The sequence below is a fragment of the Carassius auratus genome, chromosome 17 (assembly GCF_003368295.1).
Source record: "Carassius auratus strain Wakin chromosome 17, ASM336829v1, whole genome shotgun sequence".
In the NCBI taxonomy this organism is placed as follows: domain Eukaryota; kingdom Metazoa; phylum Chordata; class Actinopteri; order Cypriniformes; family Cyprinidae; genus Carassius; species Carassius auratus.
In genome coordinates, this window is record NC_039259.1 from 12,736,549 (window position 1) to 12,762,750 (window position 26,202).

Here is a 26,202-nt window from a genome sequence, read left to right on the forward strand (position 1 = left end):
GTTCATAATAATAGTCAGGGTCCCTGAGTAAAGCTAAAACTCTTTATGACTCTTTACAAAGGCAAAGATTTAAACATCACCCAGATTTCATTTGGAATGTGTTTATTTTGGTCTAGCAAAGGGATCAGAGCAACAGTGGTTAAGAAAATCAGAGTACATTTAACCCAGACACATCAAAGATAAACTGACAGACAAGAAACAAATAATTAACTAATTATACTATGCATAAACTGATAGTTTAAGATGACACCATTTCATTTTGGAAAGGGCTCAATGGAGAAAAACATTATCATATGAATAAACAAAGTCTGGATAATGACAGCAAATTGATCAGATGCAGTTAATTTGGTTTGTGCCAAGTTTGCCGAATGTTAAGAATGTCATTGCTGTTTCCATTACTTCTGTTCCTCAGGCAGTTATTATAACCAAATGAGATAAGAAAGGGCCAGAGAAGCGCATAACGACACACTCCATAGCAAAAACTAATTTAAACGTAATATTTTCTTGAGTTGGTACATAAATAAATGTAAAAATGAGAGAAATCGACCACGCACGCTGACAGAATTCACAGCAAATCATTAACAAAGGTGCCATTATCACTCCACTGAACAGAAATGAGTATGCCCTTTAGCATATCCTCATGATTTAAGTACAAAATTGCTGAGCAAAACCATGCCGACAACAGTGACTATCCTCTTTTATGAACTAAAGCTGCTTTTAAGTGCATCTATAAAATTCATTATCAAATATACGTAAAGGCAATTTCAGATTTCAGGCATTTCTTGGAAACCCCACTGCCGTTATTACCACATTTACAACGGTGATCCTCATTAGCCTTTACCATCATCATCTGATTAGTTTAAGGATTCTTTGACTAGTTATTCAATCTATTCAGATATTAAATGTTTCTCCACAATAATGACCATTTAAGTCTTATAAGAGTGTGTCATAAGTGTGTCATTTCTTAACCACTAGCTGACAGAACAGAAAAGGGAAACCCAAACCCATGCCACCGGCTAAACCAATCTTGCTTGGGCTAGTCAGGATGCTCAAAAGAACATTAAGAATTTTAAAACACCATTTCTAGGAGAATGACTTACGCTATCGCCTTCTAACAAGCAACCAGTAATGTGACTGAAAGAGTTTTACTGAAATATGGAATTGTAGAAGGATTACACCTAGTGTGTTTTAGATTCATCCATTCATTTCAGGTCTGAAAATCTTAAGGCATTTCTGAGCAACAGGTTCAAGCAAGGCTCATATTTGTATGAAGACTGGTTTCTAAGTTCACAGCAAAATGAAGAACAAACTACAAACAAAAAGTTAATTAGACAGCAGTTGCTTCCACTAGAGTTGTACAGCCCATTGTTTTAACTACCCCACTTTACCGTCTACATCTACACGTGCAAAGATAATGTAAACCAAGAGGAGGAACGGTGGATGTTCACTTGAGAAGGTTCTGGAGCATGGCGGTGGCATGGGTGGGTCGGGCCTGCTTGCTTTCGATGGCGTTCCTCAGGTACTGAATTCCGCCACAGCGCTCCCAGATCTCCTCAAACTGGCGCGGAAGGATCTCCGCTCCTCGTTTTCGTGTGAGCCCGGTCTCCTCCAGACTCAGCTCACACATCTCCATGTCGTCCTTACCTGGGTGCAGCAAAGGATAAAAGGCATCACGCTAAGCCTGAGTACACACCTCACATCTGCAGATAAGACTCGTATTTTCCAGTATCGGTATCAACTGCTTTATCTTTCAAATCCTGGTTCTATTCTGAAGAAGGCATTGTTTAAAGTAGGTGGAAATTATTGTTTTATCTTCTCTAAACATTAAGTAGTTCTGAAGAAGGTCTTTAGTACCTGCTACCAAGAGGATCGGCTGCTTGTCTGGGTGAAGCTCCATCTGCCTGGCAATCCAGGGCCCATCAAAGTGAGCGTACCACCAGCCTTTTTTCTTGTTCTGAGGGTCTTTGTACTGGTCCGCGGGTCGTATGAAGGGAATGCGGAAGTAACGTTGCTGTCGATTCATTGCGATCTCTTGCTGCCGGGCTGGGACGGCTGGAGCGGGGTTCTGTTGGGCTGAAGAAATATGAGAGAAAATTACATCTCCCCAACCGAATTTTCATGTACAACATAGCTGTATGCGAATGTGCCTACAAAGTTGTACAATGCATCATGAATAAAGTTACTCTCAACCGCTTAAATGAGTCATTTAAAATTCAAATTCCATTTTCAAGAAGTTCTCAAGTTACCACATTAGCATAAAGCCTGCCTACGTTCTACGAGGACATTCTGCAAAAAACTTGAACCCTAGTTTATTTTCACTTAAAACGGATGAAGCTGTGAAGAATCAGTGGTTAAATTTATCTTTACTATGATACCACAGTAGAATAATCCCAAACTTTAGCTGTGTTCTTGTCCATGAGTTCAATTCAATATTCGTAAACCAGTTGTCCTTGAAAGATTGGTTACAAAGTGCAGTGATTTATTAGTACTTCATGTCTGATTGGTTAAAGCATATACCATTATTTTTTGGGTCTTTACTACATTCAGTTTCTGCCATGTGCTGTACACAGTAGACTGATCACATCAGACCAAACAGAGCGAAGAGAAGCCTCACACAAAGTAGGGGTTTGGGAGTTTGAGAGTTGTTGAGAAATAAAGTAAATTTAAATAAATATTATAAGAAAACAAAAGTGTTTTTGACCTTGCATGCAAACATGTTAAACCAAATTATGAGCCTTTCAAATTTTAAGATAGGTCTCTTCACATTAGGGCTGTGCGATATCGACAAAAACGTGTTTAGGGATTTATTTATTAACTGTAGCGGTGCCTCAGGTGTTATATGTTTTGCCCAATATATTTATTGCCCAAGGTTCACACGTACTCCGTCTGCAGTGCGTATACAGTAAGTTATGTGTATGCGGTTCAGAAGCAGCAACGAGAGCACATTATTGTAACGCGAAAGCACATTAAAATCATGCGCGAGCACGAATCTATTCGCTCACACGCAAATTTCCTTTGCTTTGTTAACAAAACCAGATGCGCTTGCTCAGATCATATTAAATATTTTCGCACCTTTCTATTTATAACCTTTTCTGTTCTCATCTTTTTCTGCGTGCAGTGTGAACGTTCTGTTCCGTTAACATGGGCTCGAAAAAAAAAAAAGGCTACGCATCACAGACAAGAGTGTGTGAACCTGGAGTTAGGCATATGCCCAGTCTGCTCTGTTCTCGCGCTCCACCTAGGCGCGCTGCATCCTGATTGGTTCAGTTAACATACTGCGGGAGGCCGGGGCCACGGAAAATCGTGCTATAAAGCGATTTAGAAATGGCGCACACTCAAATCGTGATTTTATTTCGATTTCGACTAATCGCACAGCCCTACTTCACATCTCTCCGCAACACACTTAATGATTTGAGGTATCTTTCATGTCTGTTCCCCAAATGGTATAAGTTAAAACACCAAAGTAACATTTGTTCAAATCAAATTCTTTACATCAAACCATCTATTTATACTTTATGCTCCCAAAAGAATGACATCATAAAAGGAAGTACATATTTTAAATCCGGTAGCCCTAAAGATCAAACAGCTTCAGAGGTCGGCATGATGTCAAGAAAGTTCTCAGAGAAGTTCTCAGCACTTCAATATTGACTTTGCAAGCCAGAAGCCCGATTTCATCTTTTAGAGAGAAGCAGCGAAAGCCCCATGCACCTGATACAAACACTCCACTGTTTGAAGGTAAGACACATCTGAGGATTTCACAACAAGAGAGCCGGAGAGTTTGAAGAGGACCTGCAGGTCACGGAACTCTAAATCTCCTGTTTGTTCTGCACGAGCAAACACTTAAAAAGTTTTCCAGCAACCAAACACTGTGATGTGCCTTTCAAGTGGGAAAATCAGCGAGAGGTTTGATTTCCTTGTAACGGCAGCAATTTCAAGTCTGCATTATGTGCATGACAATGCTAACACTAATCACAAAATGTGCCGCAAGGTTCTTAAAAAGAACAACAAACAAAAAGTGCACGTTCAACCTTGAGAAACTGCAGCGACACATACATTCGCATAAAAAAAGAACATCAGATGAGTATCTTTCCAGAATAAATATTATGCTAAATCACCTTTTGCCATTACAAATGAAATCATCAGCTTCACTCGAGTTGTGACAATTTGTATTCTGTTGTTCCACCACCGTGTGGTCTATTCTCTTGGGGAAACCGGTCATATCTTACCATAGTCAGTGACCGATTTGGGAGCCCTCATCTCCGTGTCGGTATTTTGCTTCTTGTTCTTTGATTTCCAGGAGTGGTACACTTTCAGACGACGATGAAATTCTTCTCGGCATGCTGCCAGCAACTCTATATCTACAAGGGTGAGAGATTACATAGTCAATACTGCATTGTCATGTATAACGAGCAGAGTTTTTCATGAACTATCATTTTAAGTGTTCAGGATCATGCTGAACATGAACAAGGAACAACTGTTAGAAATTGTGTCTACGTTCAATATAATAAAGACCATAAGTTTCCTAGCTTAAATGGTTACCATTAAGCTAAACCTAAATTTTCTACATCTGTATGATATTCTTTCTTAATTGAAATAAAAAATACTGTAGGATGATTATCATGTCTTTACAGTAGCTCAGGGCTGTCCAAACCTGTTCCTGGAGGGCCATATAGCTCCAACCTAATTAAACACACCTGAATCAAAGTAACCAATGTCAGGCTCACTAAAAACTTCCAGGCAAGTGTGCTGGAGCTGGTCGGAGTGAAACTCTGGAGGATGTCGGCCCTCCAAGAGCAGGACTGGTCACCCCTGTCATAGCTGCTGTTTTCCATACAATAAAAGTAAATATTTATAGGGGAATGTAAAAAAAATTATTTCTGAAAACTTAAAATATAGTCCACAAGAACTTTTATGGTAGTGCTTAAGGCCCAAAATAACTATTGTTTTGTGGAAAGGAGCAGCTTATTATGATTTAATCAGTGATTAGTTAATTATGACATAACTTTTATTTTAGAGCGAACTATTCCTTTGAAAAGAGACCACTGAAAACTAAACCAACATGCCAGGACAAAATCAGGACAAAAAGTGTTTGTGATTAATGGTTCAACTACCATAAAATACAAATAAACAAATCTGCAAATAAAAAAGACAGCATGTATAATGCATTCACTTTCAAAATAAATAAATTATGGATTGAGAGCAAGCTACAAAATTAGTCACGCTGAAAAAACTGCGCCGTCACAATCTCCATCATGCTAGTTTTCCATCTTCAAATTATTAAATGCTAGTCCCTCCATTTCCAAAAATATTACATGTCAGTCTCCAATCTCCAAAATGACATGCTTTTTGACATGAACAGCTTCAGGTGAGCAGGAGGTTCTGCGATCAGATCGAGGCGACTGATTGCTCTTACCACAGGAGGTGTTGATGGCGTCTCGCAGCTCAGCGTACTTCCACTTGCTCAGGTCGTACTTCTTCACCCCAGCTGCCACCTTGTTGGCCTGCACCTGCACACCCCTGAAATTGCACAGAGGAGCAATTTTGAGTTTTTCTTAGCTTCATATTTCTCTATAGGCAAAGGTTCTGATCTATCTCCTAAGCTCCTGTTACCAGCTGCTAAACGTTCCCTAGGCCACAGCACAATCAGATGACTAATTGGCCTTCTGCTTACGTGCAGATGCATTCTCTCTGAAACTTGTAATGACATGGAAATAGCATGGATCGTGCCAAATTAACACCTCACTGAGCAAATTAGATGCAGCCCTGGCAACAGTGAGGGTGGTTAATGGCGGTTAACGATGGTTAATGGTGAGCGAGGGAGAGGCCACACATGAGCTCTGTGAGGGTTTTTGCAATCTTGACTCCCACGGTGCAGGGATCTCGAAGCCAATCAGCGCGATGATTGCCTTCTTTAGGGTCTGTGATGAGTCTGTGGAGCGATGGCAAAACCATCACCACCCTGATTCTTATCATATTGGCATCACTAAATACAACAATTTCAGTGCTTATGTATTATATGTTCCCAACTTTTAGCATGTGGGTTTTTGATATGGTTTCAGGTGGTCCTGGTGGCTGAAGAAATAAAGCAAACTGTGACTGCAATCTACATCTGGTGATAACTAATGAGTCCTATTAATCTGTCCCACTTTATATTATTAACTGTATACTTACATATAAATTAATCACTTATTATATGCATACATGTTTTTGCATTGTACTTATATAAAAAAAAATATATATATATAAATGCATGTAATTACATCTGTTATTACTTTTTAAACCCTTAAACTTACCTATACCACCAAACCTGTCCCTAACCTAACCTGTATCCTACCTCTATAGCAGCAAAAGTGTTTTTCCAATACAATATGAACACAATAAATACATAGTACTTATTTCTGATGCAAGTACATAGTAGTTAAGGCCGTTTAATATAAAGTGGGACCAATTAGTCTTTTAGTAGAGTGTGCACAGAGTTACAGGGTTTGTACTGACCAAACAAATACAAATTTAGCTGTTTTGAAAATAGGCAACTAAAAATAGCAATTCAACGTTATTCCAATATAATAAGAAAACATTTTAGATGTTCATGGAAGCTGAACTGATGCAAACAAGCCTGTGCATGAGGAGAGAAATATTCAACCATTTTAATGGACTACATTTGTAGAAAATGTCAGTAGTGCTTGCCTTTGCAAAACTGTTTGCAGGTTTCCAGAGAAATGTGTGTTTGCTAAGGGGTTCTGGGAAGTTTTCAACAAGTTTCTAGGTGCTTAATGTTTGTTACCATGTTTTTAGGGTCTTACTACATGTTGGCAGTCGCTGTGTGTTCTGAGTGTTCCCGGGGTGTTCTGGGTTGTAGTTGCTGTTACATCCCTTCTTTAATGTAAGCCTATGAGATTTTTTTTCACAGCCTGATCTGAATTTGTCCTACACTTCTAACCCCAAGTATAATGGTATGAGGAATAATAATGATGCTATGAAAAGCACCGCTAATGATGAACTCTACTAACCTTATGAGAGATTGTTGTTTGATTAGGTGACTTCAATAACAAGCTCATAATTCCCATCCTACTTAAGAAATACCTGCAATCTCCCGAGCTAAATCATTTCCACAGAAGACAATTATTCTAGAACCCGAGGCCAAGATTTAAAGTCATAAAGCGATGATGTCACCCTACAGCCTTAAAGCAAACTTTCTCATATAAAAGCGGTGACAGGAGTCCCAGAAGAGACAGAGAGTTGTCAGTGTGAGCGGTGAGTGTGTGTCTGGGAGGAGCTCGTGCATGGCTGAACATGGTGACACTGGATGTAGGGACACTCTGTCGACTCTGACAGCTGTGAAGAGCAAAGCTGCTTAACGGAGACCCTGCGAGAGAAGTCACTGAACCAGCAACCCTGCTGATTAACCCACTCATACAGGTGTAAGCCGAGTGCTAACACAAACACACGGAGGACCAGAAATGAAATGTCAACACTAGTGCTGGGGAAGCTACTCATAATTCAAAGGAGTTAAACTACAGTCGAGCAAGTAATTACTTCTTTTTTTCATGTGTCTAATAGACATGAACAAGTTATTGGTAAAACATCTATGATGTATAATCGTTTCCACAGCACTACTAGATATGAATCTTTGTAGTTTAATATTAATATGCGATAATATGCTTTTTTTTTATCATGCTTGACTAATAATAGAAAAAAGGCACAAAAAATCCATAAACTTCCAATAAATGAAGGATCTAATTCACATTTACAGATCAGATTATCATAGAGACTTTAGAATGAGGCTCTACAGCACAATATAGAATGTACAGGAATGCCCCGGCAACCATTCAGAACACTCTGTTGTTATGGTTGCAGTTTCTTTAACAATCAAGCACTACTCCTGTTTTCCTCAGACAATTTTCAAATTTAATCTTGGGCTAGTAAAGAAATCATGGAGCTCTTAGGAGTCTCTTACAGGTGTTGATCCATTTCAGTCTTGTTTCCTTTTTCTCTTTATGTTAAGAGCTCAACAACCTATTTCTATTTACTTATGTTGCCGCAAAATATATGTTGGATTTATACATGTCTCAAGCTCTCAGTATGACATTTTTAGCTCTTAATGATGGTACTAAAGACACTTAGCTTTGCATTCGAGTGTTTAAGGGTTGCTTTAAACGTAAAGAGAATTTTGTTGCAGTCTGTTTATGATCCCCCTCCTTGTGCTGTTATCTGGAGTCATCAGTTTCAATTAGCTTATAGCAGAGGGAAATCTGTCACAATAAAATATGAGCCTGTTTGGTCTTCTCTGCACATCCCTTAGGAAATGCCCCATATGGCAGTTTACCAGTGCTGTGGAGTCATTAACCAGAAGCAGTGGTGCTTCTAACTCTACCTGTATTTTTATAGTAATACTTCTAGAGGTTTGGTTTGTACAGCTCTTTTGCAGAATTGTATATTTTAGATTTTTTTTTATTTCATGTTGTATTTTCTGCTGAATGCTGTAGTCACTGAATGCCTTAAGCAATGCTTAAAATGTATGAATATCATTGATTTGCATAAATATCAAATCAAATGACATCTCAAACAAATGATGGTAAAATGCAGTCTCATACACTTTTGTTTACGTCTTGAAAATGGTTGCATTTCTTGACATTTTTGTAGAAACAGCAATTATATGAAATTAGAAATCTTTTGTAACATTAATAATATAATATAAAAATGATATAAACTGTATACTATATTATATTTAATAATTACTTTTTTAAAAAAAAGTATATTTTTAAATCTTGGAGGAAATGTTATATATTATAAGAGGTATTTCCGACCCCTGAAAAGGTTTAATGGAGTTCAGTACTTTTTGTTATTAGTTTGTAATAACAAAACATTCTTTATTCTAACTTGTTCATGTCTATTAGACACATGAAAAAAAGAACATAGACATACCAGGTTCTCATTACTTCTCTTTCTCTGCACTAAACAATTTACTTACACAAGTCTTTTTACATTTTCACACGACAGAGCAGCTCACTTCTTCTGAACATGCAAAATATACATTTATTTTTTATTATATTTGTTTGCCTCTCTGTGCCCACATACTGTAATTTGATGCAGACCAGTGAGTCTCATAAACGAAATAAGGTTTGTCCAATTATGTGTTATGTTGGCTATTGTTACTCGGCGCCATTTATATATATATATATATATATATATATATATATATATATATATATATATATATATATATATATATATATATATATATATATATATATATATATATATATATATGTATATATATGTATATATATATATATATAAAAGTCTCTGAATTGCTAAATTGGCAACACTGTCAGCATACATACATATTTATATATGATTTATATTATATATAAATATATAACACACATTTCTTAAACATATACATGCATGTATGTATATTTATAAATATTTCTATGATTAATCGCTTCCAAAAAATTGCATCCAAAAAAAGTTTGTGTTTACATATTGTACTGTAAGTGTATGTACTACATACTACATACACATACAATATATAAACACAAACTTTTGGGATGCAATTAATCACGATTAATTAATTTGACAGCCCTAATATTTAGTGTTGGGGATTTGTTCAAAGTATGAACAATAGTAAGAATGATTTGAATAGAAATGTAATTGGTCAACACCTGTATTAAAAATAAAAATAAAAGACTTCAATCAGTCCTTGATTTTATTGGTTCATGCTCCATTTCTGTTGGAAAACACAAATCTACAAATATAACCACATGCTAAGTCTCTATTCAATCCAAGAACTCATTGAAGTACTTTCTGAAGTATTTAGGTTAATATCATAACTAAGATTTAGCCCATTGTTTACTGTGACTTTCTATGAGTAATCCTCTATCTAGGTTGTGGTGAGATTAGAAGGACAGGATGTGATTGTGGGAAAGTGTGGTTAGACCGAATGAAGTGGAAATCAGGGGGGAAAGAGGCCTGTTCTAGCGCTTACATCTCTGTGAAGAACCAAACACCTGTGGTACCATCACTGGAGGGGAGAGGAAGCACAAAAAAAAGAGGCTTGATGACAACACAGCCTTCTCAGCACCCATTTAGCACGTGTAATAACAGCAGAACAGCCTTTTATTTGACTATACATAAAGTAAGAACAGGCGACACTTCTTTGTCCACTTCCATTAACTAAATGAAATATGACTCTCGGTGCCGCACCACAGGCAGCTCGTGTTTCTGTTTACCTGCTTTTGTAGACGCACGAGTTGGCCGCAGTAAAAATGATTCATGGCATTTATGTAACACTGTCTGGCAGAACCTTGTTCTTTGTTTGTTGTTCTGTCGCCACTTGATACCATATAGGTGCTTTTCAGATAGAAATCTCCATATAAAAATATCTGCGGTTTATGTGCGTTTTATGAATGGCAACCAGGGCACAACACGGCGTGGAGTCTTCCAGTCTTCCTTTGTTTGGTTTGAACTTTATTATTTTATTATGGGGTGTGTGTGTGTGTGTGTGTGTGTGTGTGTGTGTGGGTGTGGGTGTGGGTGTGTGTGTGTGTGCGCGTACCTGCGCAAGCTGGGGTCCATTTGAGCTTCATCCTGGATGAGTTCTGCCTCGCTCTGAGCGATCCTCATGGCCAACTCTCTGTCCCTCCTCTCCTGCTCCAACACAGTCTGTCTCTGAGTCTCTTCCTCCCGCTCCAATGCCAGCTGCACCTCAAGTTCAGCCTGGAACAAACATACATTCCCACAAATCAATAGTACACACACACAATCTCAACACCTCCGGTGTTTGCCACACCTGTGCCTTCTTTCAGTTCCAACTGGATGGCAATACACAGAGAAACAAGCATACAAATGGGTGCCGGCAGGGGTGCCAACAGTAATGACCACATATTTGAGCTCAGAGCATTGAACTGTGGTGGGCCAAAGGAGAATTTCAATGAGTCTGACACCATGCCTGTAAAAAACAACTTTTGAATGCTTGTTCGCTGGTGTCCTCAAGCAAAACCTCCTTTGTGGACCATTTTAATAACATAAATGCTAGTTGGTTTGCTGAATTTTGTTGGTGAGCAGCTAGCTAGATCAACACCAATCCAGAACTAACCAGTAAAACCCAGCCTCGACCCCATTTAATGGTTTGACAGATGCAGTTTCCACACTTTCAAACAGCTTCACAGTATTAAACAAGAAAAGTAACACAATCAATGAGGCAAACTTTAAAAATGATCCAAATCCAAAATTCTGTAACTGTAGCAAGATAATTATTCAGCTCTAGTCAGTTCAATGTTGGATCAGTTCAGCTCAAAAACTGTGTAAATTAATGATTTAAATACCTCAATTAGTGAAGCACCTCAACTGAAGACAATAATGTTGTTATTCAGTTTCATTCACCATCATGTTGTTCCAAACCTGTATACAATTCTTTCTTATGTTGAACACATATTTTATAGATAGTTTGTAGAATTCTGAAGAACCAACCAGTTGTTTGCCCCCACTGAGTTCCATAGTAGGGAAAATAAATACTATGGAAGTCAATGGGGACCATCAACTGATATTTTGACTACCAGCATTCTTCAAAATATCTTCTTTAATGTTCAACATAAGAAATAAATATTTGGATGAACTATCCATTCAAGTCAGTTCAACGGTCATTCATTTCGGTTCAATAACAGCATCAATTCATGAATTGTGAATAAATTAGATTCCACTAAAAGAAACTATACAGAAGACCGTAGCGTCATTATTCAGCTCAGTTCCATTTAAGTTTTGCTCTCATCTAACAGTATAAGTGCTTTCAAATTTTTTTAGCCCCAACTAAGCAAACAAAAGCCGACAGAGATAAAGAACCCAAACTCCATCAGGTGAGAGAATTTGAGGAAAAAAAAACCTTGAGAAACCAGGCTCTGTCAGGGGACCAGTTCTTCTCTGGCCTAAATGAACGGTCGAGCTACGTCACACGGGCATTAGCTAGGAAAGTTTAAACAGGAACTCAGGGCAGGACTTATTCCTTTCCTTAAAATATCCAGGAGCTTTAAGTTAGCATCACAGCCTTGAAATATAATGTGGTACTTGCTAGTCAGAGGATGTTCTCAATCTGGAGAGCATTTGATTGGACGTAAATGTTGATATGCCCACGAGCGCCAGATGAAGAATATTTTTATCGGTTTTCCTAAAAAATTTAGTTCAATTTAAAAGCGTGTACCTGCTAACACCTGATTTGCTGACTTAAAGAAAGGTTGCAGCAGCTTTTTGGTCGTAACATTTCTCTGCGCATTCACCATGATGCTGTTTAAGGCAGGCTACAGAATTCCCTCAATCTCCCCATCCCCTGGCGCCTGGTACATCTGAGGGAAGAGAGATTAGTGGGGCAGCGCTGCCCCAGACGCACTGTAACACATCTATAGCACTGCCCACTGAAAGAATATTAAGCCATTACGCTCCTGCTGTGTGCCAAAGTCTGATTAGCTGAATAATCGAGGCTGTACTCCAGCCAGCCGGCTTGGGATTCTACGTCTAGACTGTGCTAAATGAAAAAAGGAAAAAGAATAAAAACACATGAAATGAACAGCATGGCTTTAGATGTGAGAGGACAGTCTGGGACAGAGTCCAGCTGCGTGGTCCAAACGCATAGGTCAAAACAGAGCAAAGGAGTGATTGAAGAGAAAAGCTTAGATGGAATATTTTCACAGAGAAAACCTTGGACAGAAAGAAGATACAAGGAAGCTGAGGTTGAATACCCGTATATACATAGACATATATAGAGAGGGAGGGTTACAGCACACACTGGTCAAGATAAATCTGAGCTATGAATAAAACTGCTAAAAGCAGGAAAGACTTGGTGGAAAACAGAGTGATTTATTACGGCTGAAAATAACAGTGATAAAGATTTTATTAACAACAGTGTGACAACAGTCTTTGATTGAATTGCAAATGTTTTCTTTTGCAAAGGTCTTCAGTTCATTCAAGGACTCCCATGATATGTTTGAAGTTATACAAAACAATTGTATTATCAAAGCAAGATGATAGAATAAACATTGATCTTTTTTATATAATGGGAAAGAAAGATAGAGGAAGAAAGAGAGAAAGACTTGGCACAATACAGAATAGAATAAAACAGTTTAATGGAAATAGGCTTAAAAGACTTATAAGGGCTCATTTGTTAACATTAGAATTCTTTTTTTTTTTATTGTAGTTGATCAAATATAATTGAGAGTTCATCTGAGTTCAGAATGCATTACTGTTATTGTTAAATATGTTAACAGACGCAACTTCTGATTTAAAAAATGCATTAGTAAATGTTGAAACATTAACTAATATAATGAAATACTACAGAAGTATTGTTCATTGTTAGCTCATCTCAACAAATGTAGTCAACTGATGGAACTTTACTGTAAAGTGCTATCAAAATGGCACAGAAGGAATTGAATAATTATCTGAATAGAATAGAATAGAACTGGCACAGAAGAAAAATAGAATTGGAAAGGACCTTCAGAACAACCGAATCAGAATAAAAAAGTGAATGTTTTAATATAAAACAGTAGACTGAAAATGGATTGAACAGGTTTTATCCTTTAAATAGAAGAGAATAAAATAGAATTTAATAAAATAGAATGCATTAATAAATACTAGAGTGGGTGAAAAAAATTTAACTGGCACATAAGAAAAATAGAATTGGTATGGACAGAACAACAGAATCAGAATAAAAAAGTTAACTTTAATAAAACAACAGATTGTTTCAAAATAGAATGGTAGCTTGAAAATGGACCGGATTTATCCCTACAATAGAATAGTATAGAACATAATAGAATGTTTTAAAAATAATAGTGTTTAAAAAAAACAGAACAGTGAAAATGTCTCAAGAAAAATAGACTTTGTATGGACCATAGAACAGAAAAAAATCAGAATAGAGTTTTTTTATGTTTTAATATAAAATATAAACTGGTAGATTGAAAATGAATTGAACCAGTTTTATAACTAGAATAGAATAGAATAGAATAGAATAGAATAGAATAGAATAGAATAGAAAGCAGCACAGAAGCCTTTGAAGAGTGTGCAACAGTTTTCAGGCAGCATGAGCACAAAGCGTCTCTGCAGGGCGATACATCTAGGAAGCAGTGCAAGGGAAGTCAGCCAAGCCCCCAAACACAGCATCACCATCAGGAGAGAGGGGTCACAGGACTCTCACTCCACAGACGCAGCATAATCCAGCCCCAGGAGGTAGGCAGGGGCTGATGAATAAACCCGCAGGCCGCTGTGGCAGCTCAATACAGTCATGATTATACCTGCAGAACAGACAGTCCTGGCCAGCTCTGAACACGCCAGCGTGAGACGGAGTGGGCATTTGGTTTGCTAAAGGAGTCAGAGGAGGAGAGGAATCAATACACAGAGGGAGCACGTATATATACACACCTGCATGACTCGCTCTTCCTCTTCTCTTTTCTTTCTCTCCTCTTCCTCCTGTTTCCTCTTCTGCTCCATCTCGGCTTTCCTGATGGGAGAGAGATCGAGGGTGGACCGTTAATGAGCTACTCAAGCCTGCTGGGAATTATTCCTCCTGATCAATGACCCAGAGGAAGGGACGTGAAAACACCCACAGGGGGATTCACAACTGTCACACAAAGACACATGGACTGCATCTTTTCTTTTTAGTGCAAGTGAATCCCTTCAGTAATATATCAATCAATCAATCACCTTTATTTATATAGTGCTTTAAACAAAATACATTGCGCCAAAGCACTGAATAACATTCATTTGGAAAACAGTGTCTCAATAATGCAAAAATGGCATATATAAATCAACTTAACAAATAAGTGTCCCTGGTATGTTTGTGTAATGCTGTGTAAAAGTTAGCTTTAAAACCTTGTATTGCTATCTGGCAATACAGGAAAAAAAAGAACATTACAATATATGTTAAAAGAAGCAGGGTAATGTAGTTAATTTTACAGCTAATGTTGGCTCCCTCCAATAAATCGAAGAGGTAAAAGAGTATCATTTACGTTACATAAATCCTCCTGAGAAGGTTTGACATTTCTGACCTGTTGCTTACATGACAACTGTGCGAGGAGCTTTAAATAAATGTGTATATTCATAAGTAACATGTTTATTCATAAATTATTCAATGCAGATAATTTAGTAATCCGTATGGGTTTCAGGTTTGAAAGGGCTGCACCAAACAAAGAGCGAGCAGCAGAAAAGTTGCTGCTGTTGCGTATACTAGTGTGGAACCGGATATTCTTTGACAAGACTATAAACATAGAAATATCATCATGGCCTGATTCGTGAAACGATGACAGATGCTGTCCATGACAGCAGACTCTAGAGAATGCATAAGAGAGAGCAGGTCAAACCGAAACCTCCAGTGATGTATTAATCTTTCTGCCAATCCCCTCCCACAGCCTTTTTTTCAGCTCCTGGGACTCTGACCTAATGTACAGTTCATCCCATTCGAAACTTGCGACGTGACTCACATGCGGCGGTCTTCTTCCTCCTGTTTGCGTAACTGCTCCTCCTCTTCATGTCTCTTCCGTTCTCTCTCCATCTCCTCCTGGATGCGCTTGAGCCTCTCCGTCTCCTCCTGCTCCTGCTTCTTCTTCTGCATTGAGGAGAGGAGCTGCTCGGAGCGTTTCACCAGGCTCTCATACTCCTGCTCAATCTCCTTGCGGGTCATCACCGTAGACTGACGGTGGAGATGAAAAGAAAGAGTTACATTTGATTTGATTTGACTTATTGGGATATATTTTAGTTATAATGTCAACTTCATATTTCTTGTAAAAGAAACTTCACAGCGTTTCAGACTCGTGATTAAAACTGGTAACTTGTCTTTTTGAACGGTTTATTGAAAGAACTGGTTCATAAGAGTCATCCGCTTTAGGAATCAGGCAATCCTGGTCACTGAAAAGAAGAAGCTCACTTGTTCGGACTACACTTGATCGTGTTTTATCTTGAACTCGATAGAAAGACAAACCTGTGTGACTTTCTTTTCTTCTGTGAAACACAAAATGAGAGCTTCTGTACTATACAATAAAAGTGGATTTATATCGCAGGAATGCAATAACAGTGTTTATTCACTACTGTTAGTCCGGATACCAGAAAATAAAATATTCATATTAACTTGATCATCATGCAATCAAGTGAATCAAGAGTTTTAGAGTTTGAGGTTTCTTTCTCATTCTTATTTTATCTGGATCCTCTTACTCATTTTCTACAGCCTTTAGAAGTGCTTCAACTGACTGAACTTCAAATTTGACTCCTGGTGTTCACTGAAACATTGGTCTCATCGGTCTCACAATAGAATAGTTTTGGGGCAAGGAACAAAATGCATTACGTTATTGACCAAATGTACTCTCACAAATGTCATGAGCTTGTTTCCAACTAAAAAATACACTGCCTTTGTACATGTCAGAGCAGGTTTGGCAGACACCACTGATTTCCATGTGTATTTAACATGAATGAAAATGTGATTTTCAACCTGAGGGTACTGTAGGATTTTCAGTAAAGAACAACTTCTTACTTTTTCATGAGAAGACTTACAGTATAGTGTTTGTCATTTGTATATTTATGATACTTTAAGTACTTTTCAAAGCTTGGCGGTATAAATCACTATCCACTTTCGTTGCATGGAACACCGAAGCTTAGACATTATATTTAAATAATTATAAGAGGTTGGACGATTGATTAAATGATGACAAATGATGACAGGACAGGCCAATTAGCGGCTCCTTTAAAAAGCTTTTCCTTTTGTGCTTCGTTAAACAAATTTGTGCAAAATAACTAAGAAACTCTGTTGTCACTCGTCAGTTTGGTGACAGCGGTGATGCTGGGCCACATGCAAAGAAGTTGTATTAATATCCTGCAGATATTCATTAAACCTGGATGTGGATTTGGTTCCATCTGGCAGAGCACCAGAGGTGTGTGGAGGGGTGCAAGCATTGTGAATGATCATTGTACCGCAGAGGGGTGGGGACTCAATGACAAGGTCTGTCTCACCCCCTAACGCTAGATGAGTTAGCACTAGTGTGTTGAATGACAGCCATTGACACAATCTACGTTATTAGCCAGGGAGGCCACAGTAATCTCCAGTCCAGATGGTAAGGTAATAGGAGGCATTGCCAATCAAAAACCAGATGCTAATCAGAACGTGCTATGCTAATAAAAAGAGGACTATCACGGGTGCAGAAGTGCAGAGCGCATCTCATTTAGAGGGAAGAACGGAGTGTTCAGATAGAAAAGTTTCAGCTCTGGTGCCAGCTATCTATCAGGGCGCAATGTCTCTCGAGCTCCCTGTCAATAATGCACTCCAAGTCTGACAGATGAGGTTGAGCTCCACGTAGAGAATACAACAATGCATATACTGCATTCAATCAGCCGCAGCTGAAAGTTCGGAGGAAGGCAAGAAATCAACACTAGAAATGGCATAATGCGGCAAAGCCTTGAAAATCGACTTGACAGCGTGTGGAGCGAATGTCAATGATGGTCTGCAGAGAGAAATCTCATTGTCGACTGTCGATTTGCATACTTTGTATTTATTTACTCTGCTGTTGAGTGCTAGATTTTCTGCTGAATGAGATGAAACGCTTCTGCTCTCTTTCTTTGGGACCTAAAAAGCGAGACACCTGAAGCTGGCAGACAATTCTAGCCACAGCTTTAGACAGCCTTCGTCAGGACATGGAAAAACACACACCTGTTGAATTATGCATGGAAACTGATATACGACAGCAGACTAAGAAAAGAGCTACACCGCGTAACATCATTGGGCTTTGTAAGCTGAAGGAGGTAAAAGAGGGTTTGTCAACCTTGGGTGGTTTTCCAGTGGAAAAGCTCACCTTGATTTTGGTCATGAGGGCGTCGGTGGAGGCGGCCAGTTCCTCGACCTGTTTGCTCACTTCCTGTTTCTCCTCTTTGAGTCCATTTACAGCTTCGTTGAATTTCTCCATCCTCTTCCTCAAATTTTTCACCTTAACTATGCCATCAATGCTGCCAAGAGAATAGAGACAATGGTGTACATTTTTATGTCCAGTCTATTAGTTTATTCAAAAATACATACTTCGTACACCAAATTCAGCAATATATCAGTTGCTCAGCAATGGATCAACTGCAGCGAATGTGTGCCGTCTGACCGAGAGTCCAAAAAGGTGATAAAAACATCACAATAAACCACAAGTAATCCACTGATGATGGCAGTTCATAAATGTACATCTTGTAAAGTGTAAAGCTGTGTATTTGGACCGTTTTCACTTTTAAACAGTGCTTGATCTGTGCATATTTTTCTCCCGATTCAGGCCGGATGATTTTTTCACTGGAGAAAGCAACATTATGGACTGGAAACCTGGAAGCAATGGTTTGAAGATAAAACTGTCCTAATGAAGTACACAGTATTTGTTGTTACTTATAAATACACAGCTTTTCAATTCATAAGACATTTTTATTGTGATGCTTTTATTAGCTGTTTGGACTCTTATTTTGACGGCACCCTTCCACTACAATGGATCAACAGGTGAGCAAGAGATCAAAAAACAACAAAAACTCATCTACATCTTAGATGGCCTTTAGCAAACGTTTATTTTTAGGTAAATTGTGCCTTTAAGATCTTTTCAAGGCAATAAAACTATGGTAGACCTTTCTTGGAAAAAGCATATTGTCACAACCATATGAAACTAACATGAAAGAATACATTTCTGAGAATTTTAAACTGGACTTTTTAAAAGATTTTTCATGGATTCCAATACATAATTCAGATCTGCCACTGACAGCTTTTCAAAAACACCAAACAGATGCAGAGTGGACACCACACTGACATAAGTGTTGGAAAACAGATCCTCACACTGAGTTTGCAATGCATGAGCTATTACGGCCAGTAATTGAGGCGTGCTGGTGTGTGTACATACCGAGGCTTGTGTCTTCTTTTGCAAAGCCACATGCGAACAGTCTTCTGGATCTTGATGCAGGCACTGGCCCTGAAGCTCATTTTGTTCTTCACTGTGCCAAGTAAAAGTAAGAGGAAAAAGATGCTTAATCATCAACAGCATCAAACTGTAACACTGCACAGGTGAACGGGAGGGCGTGGGATGCTTTTAGTTGCTTTTATGAAAGGCAGTTTACTGAGGTTATGAAGGGTGACGTACATTTAATAACTGACAGTGTGCACCACTGGACCTTTTTCCAGCGGCTGCACACCAGCCACTTATTGACCCGTTTTACAAGCTCGGCCAGGTGCTCCGGATCAGACTTCATGATCTGGTCAAACTCTGCAAACTGAGGCAAACACAGACACACGTTAGGATTTATATAGCTGCATTTACGAGGTTCCCATGTGCACCAGCTTAATGAAACAGTAACAGTCTTGTATGATCCCAACCCTCATGACAAATATCATCAGAAATGATCACCTTCCCGGGGCGGAAGAAAACCCTGGTTAAGCCAAACTTGTAATCGTTCTTGTTGAGGCCAAGTGCTTTAAACAGAGCCTGCAGAAGGAGACAATATAATTAGACAGTGAAATGTGTACTTTATTAAATGTCTATCAGATATCAACAAGAATGTCATGACAGTGTCGAGTCTGTGCTTATGCGTTTTTATTTTTTAACGATGTTCCATTTGATGTTTTTATCCCTTGAAACTTTAACATTTGGTTTCCTGTGCTGTTTTGAACATCATTGCCAGAGTGAATGAGAATCAGTTAGAACCAGAATGATTTGAAAACAATAAACAAGTCAGTAATGTTTCCTGCCAAAGTTCCAGCTGGTATCGCAAATGAACAATATAAATGGTTGTAAACAGATTTTTGGGGGAAAAACATCATTTTAAAAAATGCTCCTGAAATATGCTTCAGTAAAAACCCCAAATCAATGCCTGAGAGGGACAGCAGGGAAAAAGCCCTTATTGCTAAACCGTGATTATACTCTAAAGTCTAGAAACATTGCACTAAAAGCATGATCATCAGAATAAAGAAGTAATTTTCAATAATTGCAATCAATCATTAATTGCACCCTAAATCCTATACTGTTTTTGTTTGGAATCTAACTGTACATTTTATGATTAAGTACGGTAAAATACTTTATATTTAACCGTGGGTGTGTGATTAAAATTTAATTTGACTTTCAAATGTATCTATATCTACCAATGATAAACCACTATCATTTATCATGGAAATCAATGAGGGATTAGCCTGTGCGTGCTTTGGCACGAGGATATGAAAGGTCATGTCGTTTTTTCTTAAAATAATCCACCTAGCCACCATCTATCATTACTTATCCTAACGGTGTACACTAGAACTTTAGGTGAATCACAATAACAATAGAATGAGCTATTGTTAATTTTCGATGCACGAATCAAGATAAAAATAAACAATAGAGGTTTACTTTGCAAAAAAGTCGAGGATCAAGCCTGGTGAGCTTGTTGGGCATGTACTGCTTGTACATGTTGTAAAGCTCGTGAAACGGCGCTCGGGAGGGGAAGCCACCCTGCATCAGGTCCAGCACTGATACCATGCCTGAGAGGAGAAGAGAAGTACAGATCATAAAGCCACTTAAGAGACAGGATTTGCTGCATTAAAGACCGGAGCTGAAGCATGAAGCAAGTTTAAAAGAAGATTCAATGTGTACTCAACCTATACTTGAACAGTTTCCTTTGTCAACAAAACTCACAGAATGAGCTTATAGGAGTATAAACTAGTACACTTAATACTTAGTACTTACTAAGTAGTACTTACTTGCTAGTAAGCAAGTACTGTATCTCTATCTAAGTCTACATTTATCTTATATGATGCACGACTAGTCAACAAAGGTCTAAAGAATCAAACTAATTGGCAAATCGATAAACCAGTGGAGCTCCTAGGATATACTTTTCCTATATCTCTTGCCTGAAAGTTTATTTCTAAAACTTTGCTAACAGCCTATAAAATGCAATAACACCAACCTTCAAAACACTCTTGTGGTAAGGCCACTTCCAAAAGATAATGAAAAATCAGTGGAGCTCACATTTAATATGGCTGCTCCATAGGCAATATTGGGATTTGTTTTAAAAGGGAGCTTGCGAGTGATGAGAGCTGTGTATTGTGATGGGTTTTATATTTGAAGCATTACCACAAGTCCTGTGAGATGAATTGGGAACTAAAAAGATACACCTATACAATCATATACATACTGTACCTGAGCATTGAAGCTGAGACAGAATCTGAGCTCCTTCAAACTGGTGGCTCACCATCTTCAGATTAGGCTTCACACAACGGATAAAACTAGATCCCTTTAAAACACATACACATGAGAAGTTGTTAAGAGTTTAACAGAGAACAAACAATATTAGTTATAGTCAGCATAACAAGACCTTTGAGAAAATGGCATAAAACCTTACATTGGACTCTTTTTATATATTGTATGTGGGACTGAAACACATAGTAAACTTTTTTAGGAGGTACACTGTCATTCAGACATACGGTTTTTATGTTTATGAGTCTCTTATGCTCACCAGCACTGCATTTATCTAATCAGAAATGCAGTAAAACAATAATATTGTGAAATCAAATATTATTTGAATTTAAAATTACATTTTAAAATATATTACATTAAAAAACTGTTATTGATTCCTGTGATGGCAAAGCTAAATTTTCAACAGACTTCACTCCAGCGTCACATGATTCTTCAGAAATCATTCGATACGCTGATTTGGTGCTCAGTAAATTTTTCTTATTGCATTTATATCCACTTTAACATAAACATATGCATTCTTGCTGTATAAAAGTAAAAAAAAAAAAAAAAAAATGTGTAGCCATTAGTGTAAATGAGAGACTGTGTCAATATTTATTGTAACATTGCTGCAACAACGAAAAAAAAAAAACTTTTGTTGCCTTTTTACATTCAAAAGACAAAGGTATCAAATTTACAGCCACTTCCTTAGCAGCTGTAGTTAACAAATGCATATACATACATACATATATATATATATATATATATATATATATATATATATATATATATATATATATATGTGTGTGTGTATATATATATAATAACTGCAGCAGCACTGACTAGTTGTTTTGTTGTTATTTAATGGCAGGATAATATAAAAGTGTTCAAAATATGCATTCAATAATTTAACATAAAATATGAAAAGTTTGCCATGTAAAGCAAACAAGCACATTTTGTTCATTTTTATGTGCCATTTACTACTGCCATAAATCAGCAAATGTCACGTTGCATCATTTGCTGTGCCGCCTGGTTTGCGGCATGCATTAGACACACTCAGTAATAACCAAAACAAGTGGCCAACGTTTTTAAAATGAATAAATAACACATTACTCACCGTACTGCGTAGCTTTTCCAGTAGAAGGTTCAGTTGGGTCTATAAAAGTTAATCAGAAATGAAATGTGAGAGTGAGACCTGTACGTTTTAATTAAGAATATCTTTTCGTAAAAAATCTGTTTATACACACAGTTGTAGAGTTGTGCTGCCATGCAAATGGCATTAAACATTTTGACACATACAGGAAGTATGAGACATGCATTATGCCAGTGATTGTTCCAACTATGAAGACCTTTCTACAAACTCAATAATGGTGACATAAATGACATGGTGACTGGTTTACGGTGAAGGTTCTCTTAAAGTAAAAGTTTCTTGTGTATGATTTCATGACAAGCTGTTACAGAGAACAAAAATGTAGCAGGCACATTCACAAAAAGATATGGCAGTGGACCAAATGGGTGAAAGAGGCTGGAGGAGAAGGGTGGGAGAAAACTAAGATCTGCATTTGTTTATGAGGTTGCAGGTTACCCTGTGGTGCCGGCACTGAATATTTCAGCCAGGATTACCCTACAAAAGCTTTTCCTTGTTTCTCTTTACATATTTATTTCAGCCCCAGAACTTTTCACAGGGAAAGGCTGAAGAAACAGGAGAAGGTCTAAGAGAGGAGGATGAAGAAAGGGCAAAAGTTAGAAGTAAAGAAATTAGATCACCAGGTAAGACGTAAAATGTCACTCACAAAAGCGTTTAAAACCTACATCTATCAGGAGGAACTAAAAGAAAACAATTTAATGAATATCTAGTCCCACAAAAAAAAAATCTACAGCGGCCTAAAGACAAAGCCTTGAGGTACTCCTAATCTTTGGAAAGCCTGCAGTCTTGAGAGCTTACATCTTTTTTTCATTTCTTCAGGTCTGTTAACACCTTTGACAAAATGTGTTTCTTAGCCATCAGGAGAATAAGAAGTTCAAAGCAAAGGGCCAGATTCACCTTGAATTTGTTTCCCACACTGATAAAGCTGAGTTTGCCAGCCTTCTGCTTCGAGTCCTTGGAATTGGAGTTGTTCTCAAAGAGATCCCGGACAAACTTGTCCTTCGACTCGCACACCAGGCTCTCCAAAGACATGTGGAGGGCGTCATTATTCTTCTCCACAAACTGGGTCTGCTCACACACAGACATACAAAACCCACAGGGCATAGAAATAAACAAAGTCAACTTCACAAAAAAACCAACAACTTTACCAAAGGGATTCCCCAAAGAACAAAATGTTTTTACAGTGTGGCATAAATTAATTAACTTATGTTAAACATAGTCACGTTACAGAACCAAAACAATTAGATGGTTTCCAAACAAAAAGGGCTTCGCAATGAATTGAATGAATTGGGACCTTACAGTCTCATAGCATACGGCGCCAGCAAAATGTCTTATGATGAAACCTTCATCATCTCTCAAATTCCGGTGGATTGTAAGCTTTGACTTCCTGGGCACCTGAAAAACCAGCCCACACAGAATTAAACTTTCAGCAAAATCCATTTTTGCAGCTGTTTTTTTATGACTTCCTTCATTTTTGGGTCTTGACACTAATGGAATGTCAGGGTAAATCACGTTTAAAAAACTGTCAAGGAATGACCAGGTCATATTTAACCCCATAAATATATAAAGTAACAAATAACATTTAATATAAAGAGAATGTAACCTAATTATGCATTGCAACATTGCATTTTCATTAAACAGAAGTACATTAATTCCTTCCAGGTATCAGTAGCCTAATATAATGCCAAAAAGTATATGCATATTTGTAGTTTATAGTTTGTTTAATGTATTTTTCGATTATAGCACTGAAACATGTTTGTTGTTATAATAAATGTGGAAATATTCAGCAAGAAGGGGGAAGATGCCTCCCTGAAGAACATTGTGAATTTAATGCTAAATTGTAACATATTTACAAATGCAGTAGCACAGAAGATAAATGATACTTCATCAAATATATTACTGAGGGAAATTAATGGTAATAATTGCTAATCTAATTCTCATAACACTAAATAAAAAATCATGAAAAGGGGCCATCTTTCCTCACTACTGGGGTAAGATGACTCTCTATCTAGGGCAAAACGACCCCCTTACGTAAACTTACTAACGCTGTAAACAGATTTTTGTATAATATGATAAATACAGTACATATAATTTTTATGATTTTCTTTTTTTAAAGTGTCAGTACAGTGAAATACTAAATCAAACATTCTAAATAAATGTATGCATTTTGACAATTTATTTGAATACTATATAATGAAATCAAAAGAATCCCAGACAAAATGATATATATGAATTTCACTGTGTCATTTTATGAATACAAAGCAATATTTTCAATTAGCCTATAGGTCATGATGAATAATGAGGATGTACATCAAAAATTATATTAAAAAAAAAAACTAATACTCCAGAGATCTAACTTTTCACTTCAAATAAAATCACACACACACACACACACACACACAAATTAATTAAATTTGCACTCTTCAGATATCAATATATTTCAAATATTGATTTTCAAGATGAATAAGACCGTTAATAAATGTCCTGAGATTAGATTTGGTGATATCTAAAGTCAAGAGGAAAATTAAAGTTGGAGGGGCATCTTATTCCATCTTCCTCTGAATATTATGCTACAGTTTAACAATCCCTTAAAATATCTACATGATGACACTGGAGGTCAGATGAAAATTCAGTAAGTAAAAAACTACTATTAACTACTCCTGCAGGCTGGTAGTTTAAGCTGCTGGAAAGAACCAAACCATATCTTACAGTGAGACGGAAGTGATCTTTGTGCTTGCTGTGAATCGTATCTGCAAAGTGCTGATCACTGGGCTGGGGAAGACGGTTCTCCTCATCCAGAATATCCAAGATACCCACCAGCTTTGCCTCAACCAGATCTGCAAAGCAATAAAGTCACAGAGAGAAGTTAGGGGGTTACGACAGAAACTTTTCATGCGAATGAATTTGAGTTGAATAGTAAATTAATATATTCAATCCCCCCGCAGAAGGTATTATCCAAAGTGAAGTAGAACTCAGCAAGTTTAATGGACAAATGCAAAGTCTGTAGGCACACATAGACCTTTTTGATAATCAGTGCGAAGGCATCCGTCATATGCATAATTCATTCAGACGTGCGCAGGTGAGAGAGGTGTGGATGCAAGCACAGTCATGTATTTGCATGAGCAGACACCCAAATGTAAATGTGAAGTGATTGATGAGGAGACATACAGGGAAAGGACCTACACATCCATTTGGAAGTCACAAGGACATGTGTTGCATCACTATCAAGAGAATTTGGAAAAGCAAAGCGAGTCTTTCCCTTTGGTAAAGCAGTGACATCTGCGATGCAGGTGTTGTGTGCCTACTTTTTGCGCCGCATCAGAGGCGAGATGTTATGTTAAGCCACCTGCATACTGTGTAAAAACGCACAAGCCGTTAAGATTTGACAGCTTGTGCAAAAAAAAAAAAAAGAGGTGGTTTGTTTTGCAATGCATACTAGGAAGATCTTCGATGAGTCGTTAGGGGTTAAAACACAAACCGACTAAAAATATAAAAGATATTGGCTCCGATACCTCCAGACAGCACAGTTCAGTCTGGTGATGGTATCTGCATTCAGTGAACCGGGTGAAGATTTCACCGTGTGTCCTGAGATTGAACTGACTTTCTGTTCTGACAGGGTGATTTGGGTCAGACCGCACTGCTCAAGCCGGCATAAAAAAAAACTAAAACAGTGCAGGCTCTTCATCTTATCTCTTAAACCCTCTCAAGAGAGCTCGAGAGTGAGAGAGGTTCCTCCCAGGATTCATTCCTGTGTTATCTCAGGCACCCAGCATGCATTTCTGCTGGAATATTCATCTTCGGCATGTTTGTCCAGAGAGTAAAAGACATGGCAATGTATACAAGTAACAATGCTGTTGCCTGGGAACAGTTATTTGACCTCTG

At 37.8% G+C, this 26,202-nt stretch overlaps 1 protein-coding gene across 2 annotated transcripts in view; it reads right to left on the reverse strand.

The window, feature by feature from the left end:
• Positions 1–85: 85 nt before the first annotated feature.
• Positions 86–26,202, reverse strand: part of myo6b (myosin VIb) — a 49,254-nt gene continuing 23,137 nt past the window's right edge. For both annotated transcript variants that reach the window (XM_026285870.1, XM_026285869.1), the window contains 17 exons: positions 25,030–25,157; positions 23,620–23,715; positions 23,218–23,388; positions 22,291–22,329; positions 21,141–21,234; positions 20,352–20,482; positions 19,380–19,457; positions 19,116–19,245; positions 18,879–18,969; positions 17,817–17,967; positions 15,462–15,670; positions 14,404–14,482; positions 10,559–10,719; positions 5,414–5,517; positions 4,227–4,358; positions 1,855–2,073; positions 86–1,644 (listed from right to left, as the gene is read on the reverse strand). In XM_026285870.1, the coding sequence (XP_026141655.1) occupies positions 1,445–1,644; positions 1,855–2,073; positions 4,227–4,358; positions 5,414–5,517; positions 10,559–10,719; positions 14,404–14,482; positions 15,462–15,670; positions 17,817–17,967; positions 18,879–18,969; positions 19,116–19,245; positions 19,380–19,457; positions 20,352–20,482; positions 21,141–21,234; positions 22,291–22,329; positions 23,218–23,388; positions 23,620–23,715; positions 25,030–25,157 (2,213 nt within the window). In that variant the 3' untranslated portion in view covers positions 86–1,444. The remainder of the gene's footprint in view (positions 1,645–1,854; positions 2,074–4,226; positions 4,359–5,413; positions 5,518–10,558; positions 10,720–14,403; positions 14,483–15,461; positions 15,671–17,816; positions 17,968–18,878; positions 18,970–19,115; positions 19,246–19,379; positions 19,458–20,351; positions 20,483–21,140; positions 21,235–22,290; positions 22,330–23,217; positions 23,389–23,619; positions 23,716–25,029; positions 25,158–26,202) is intronic.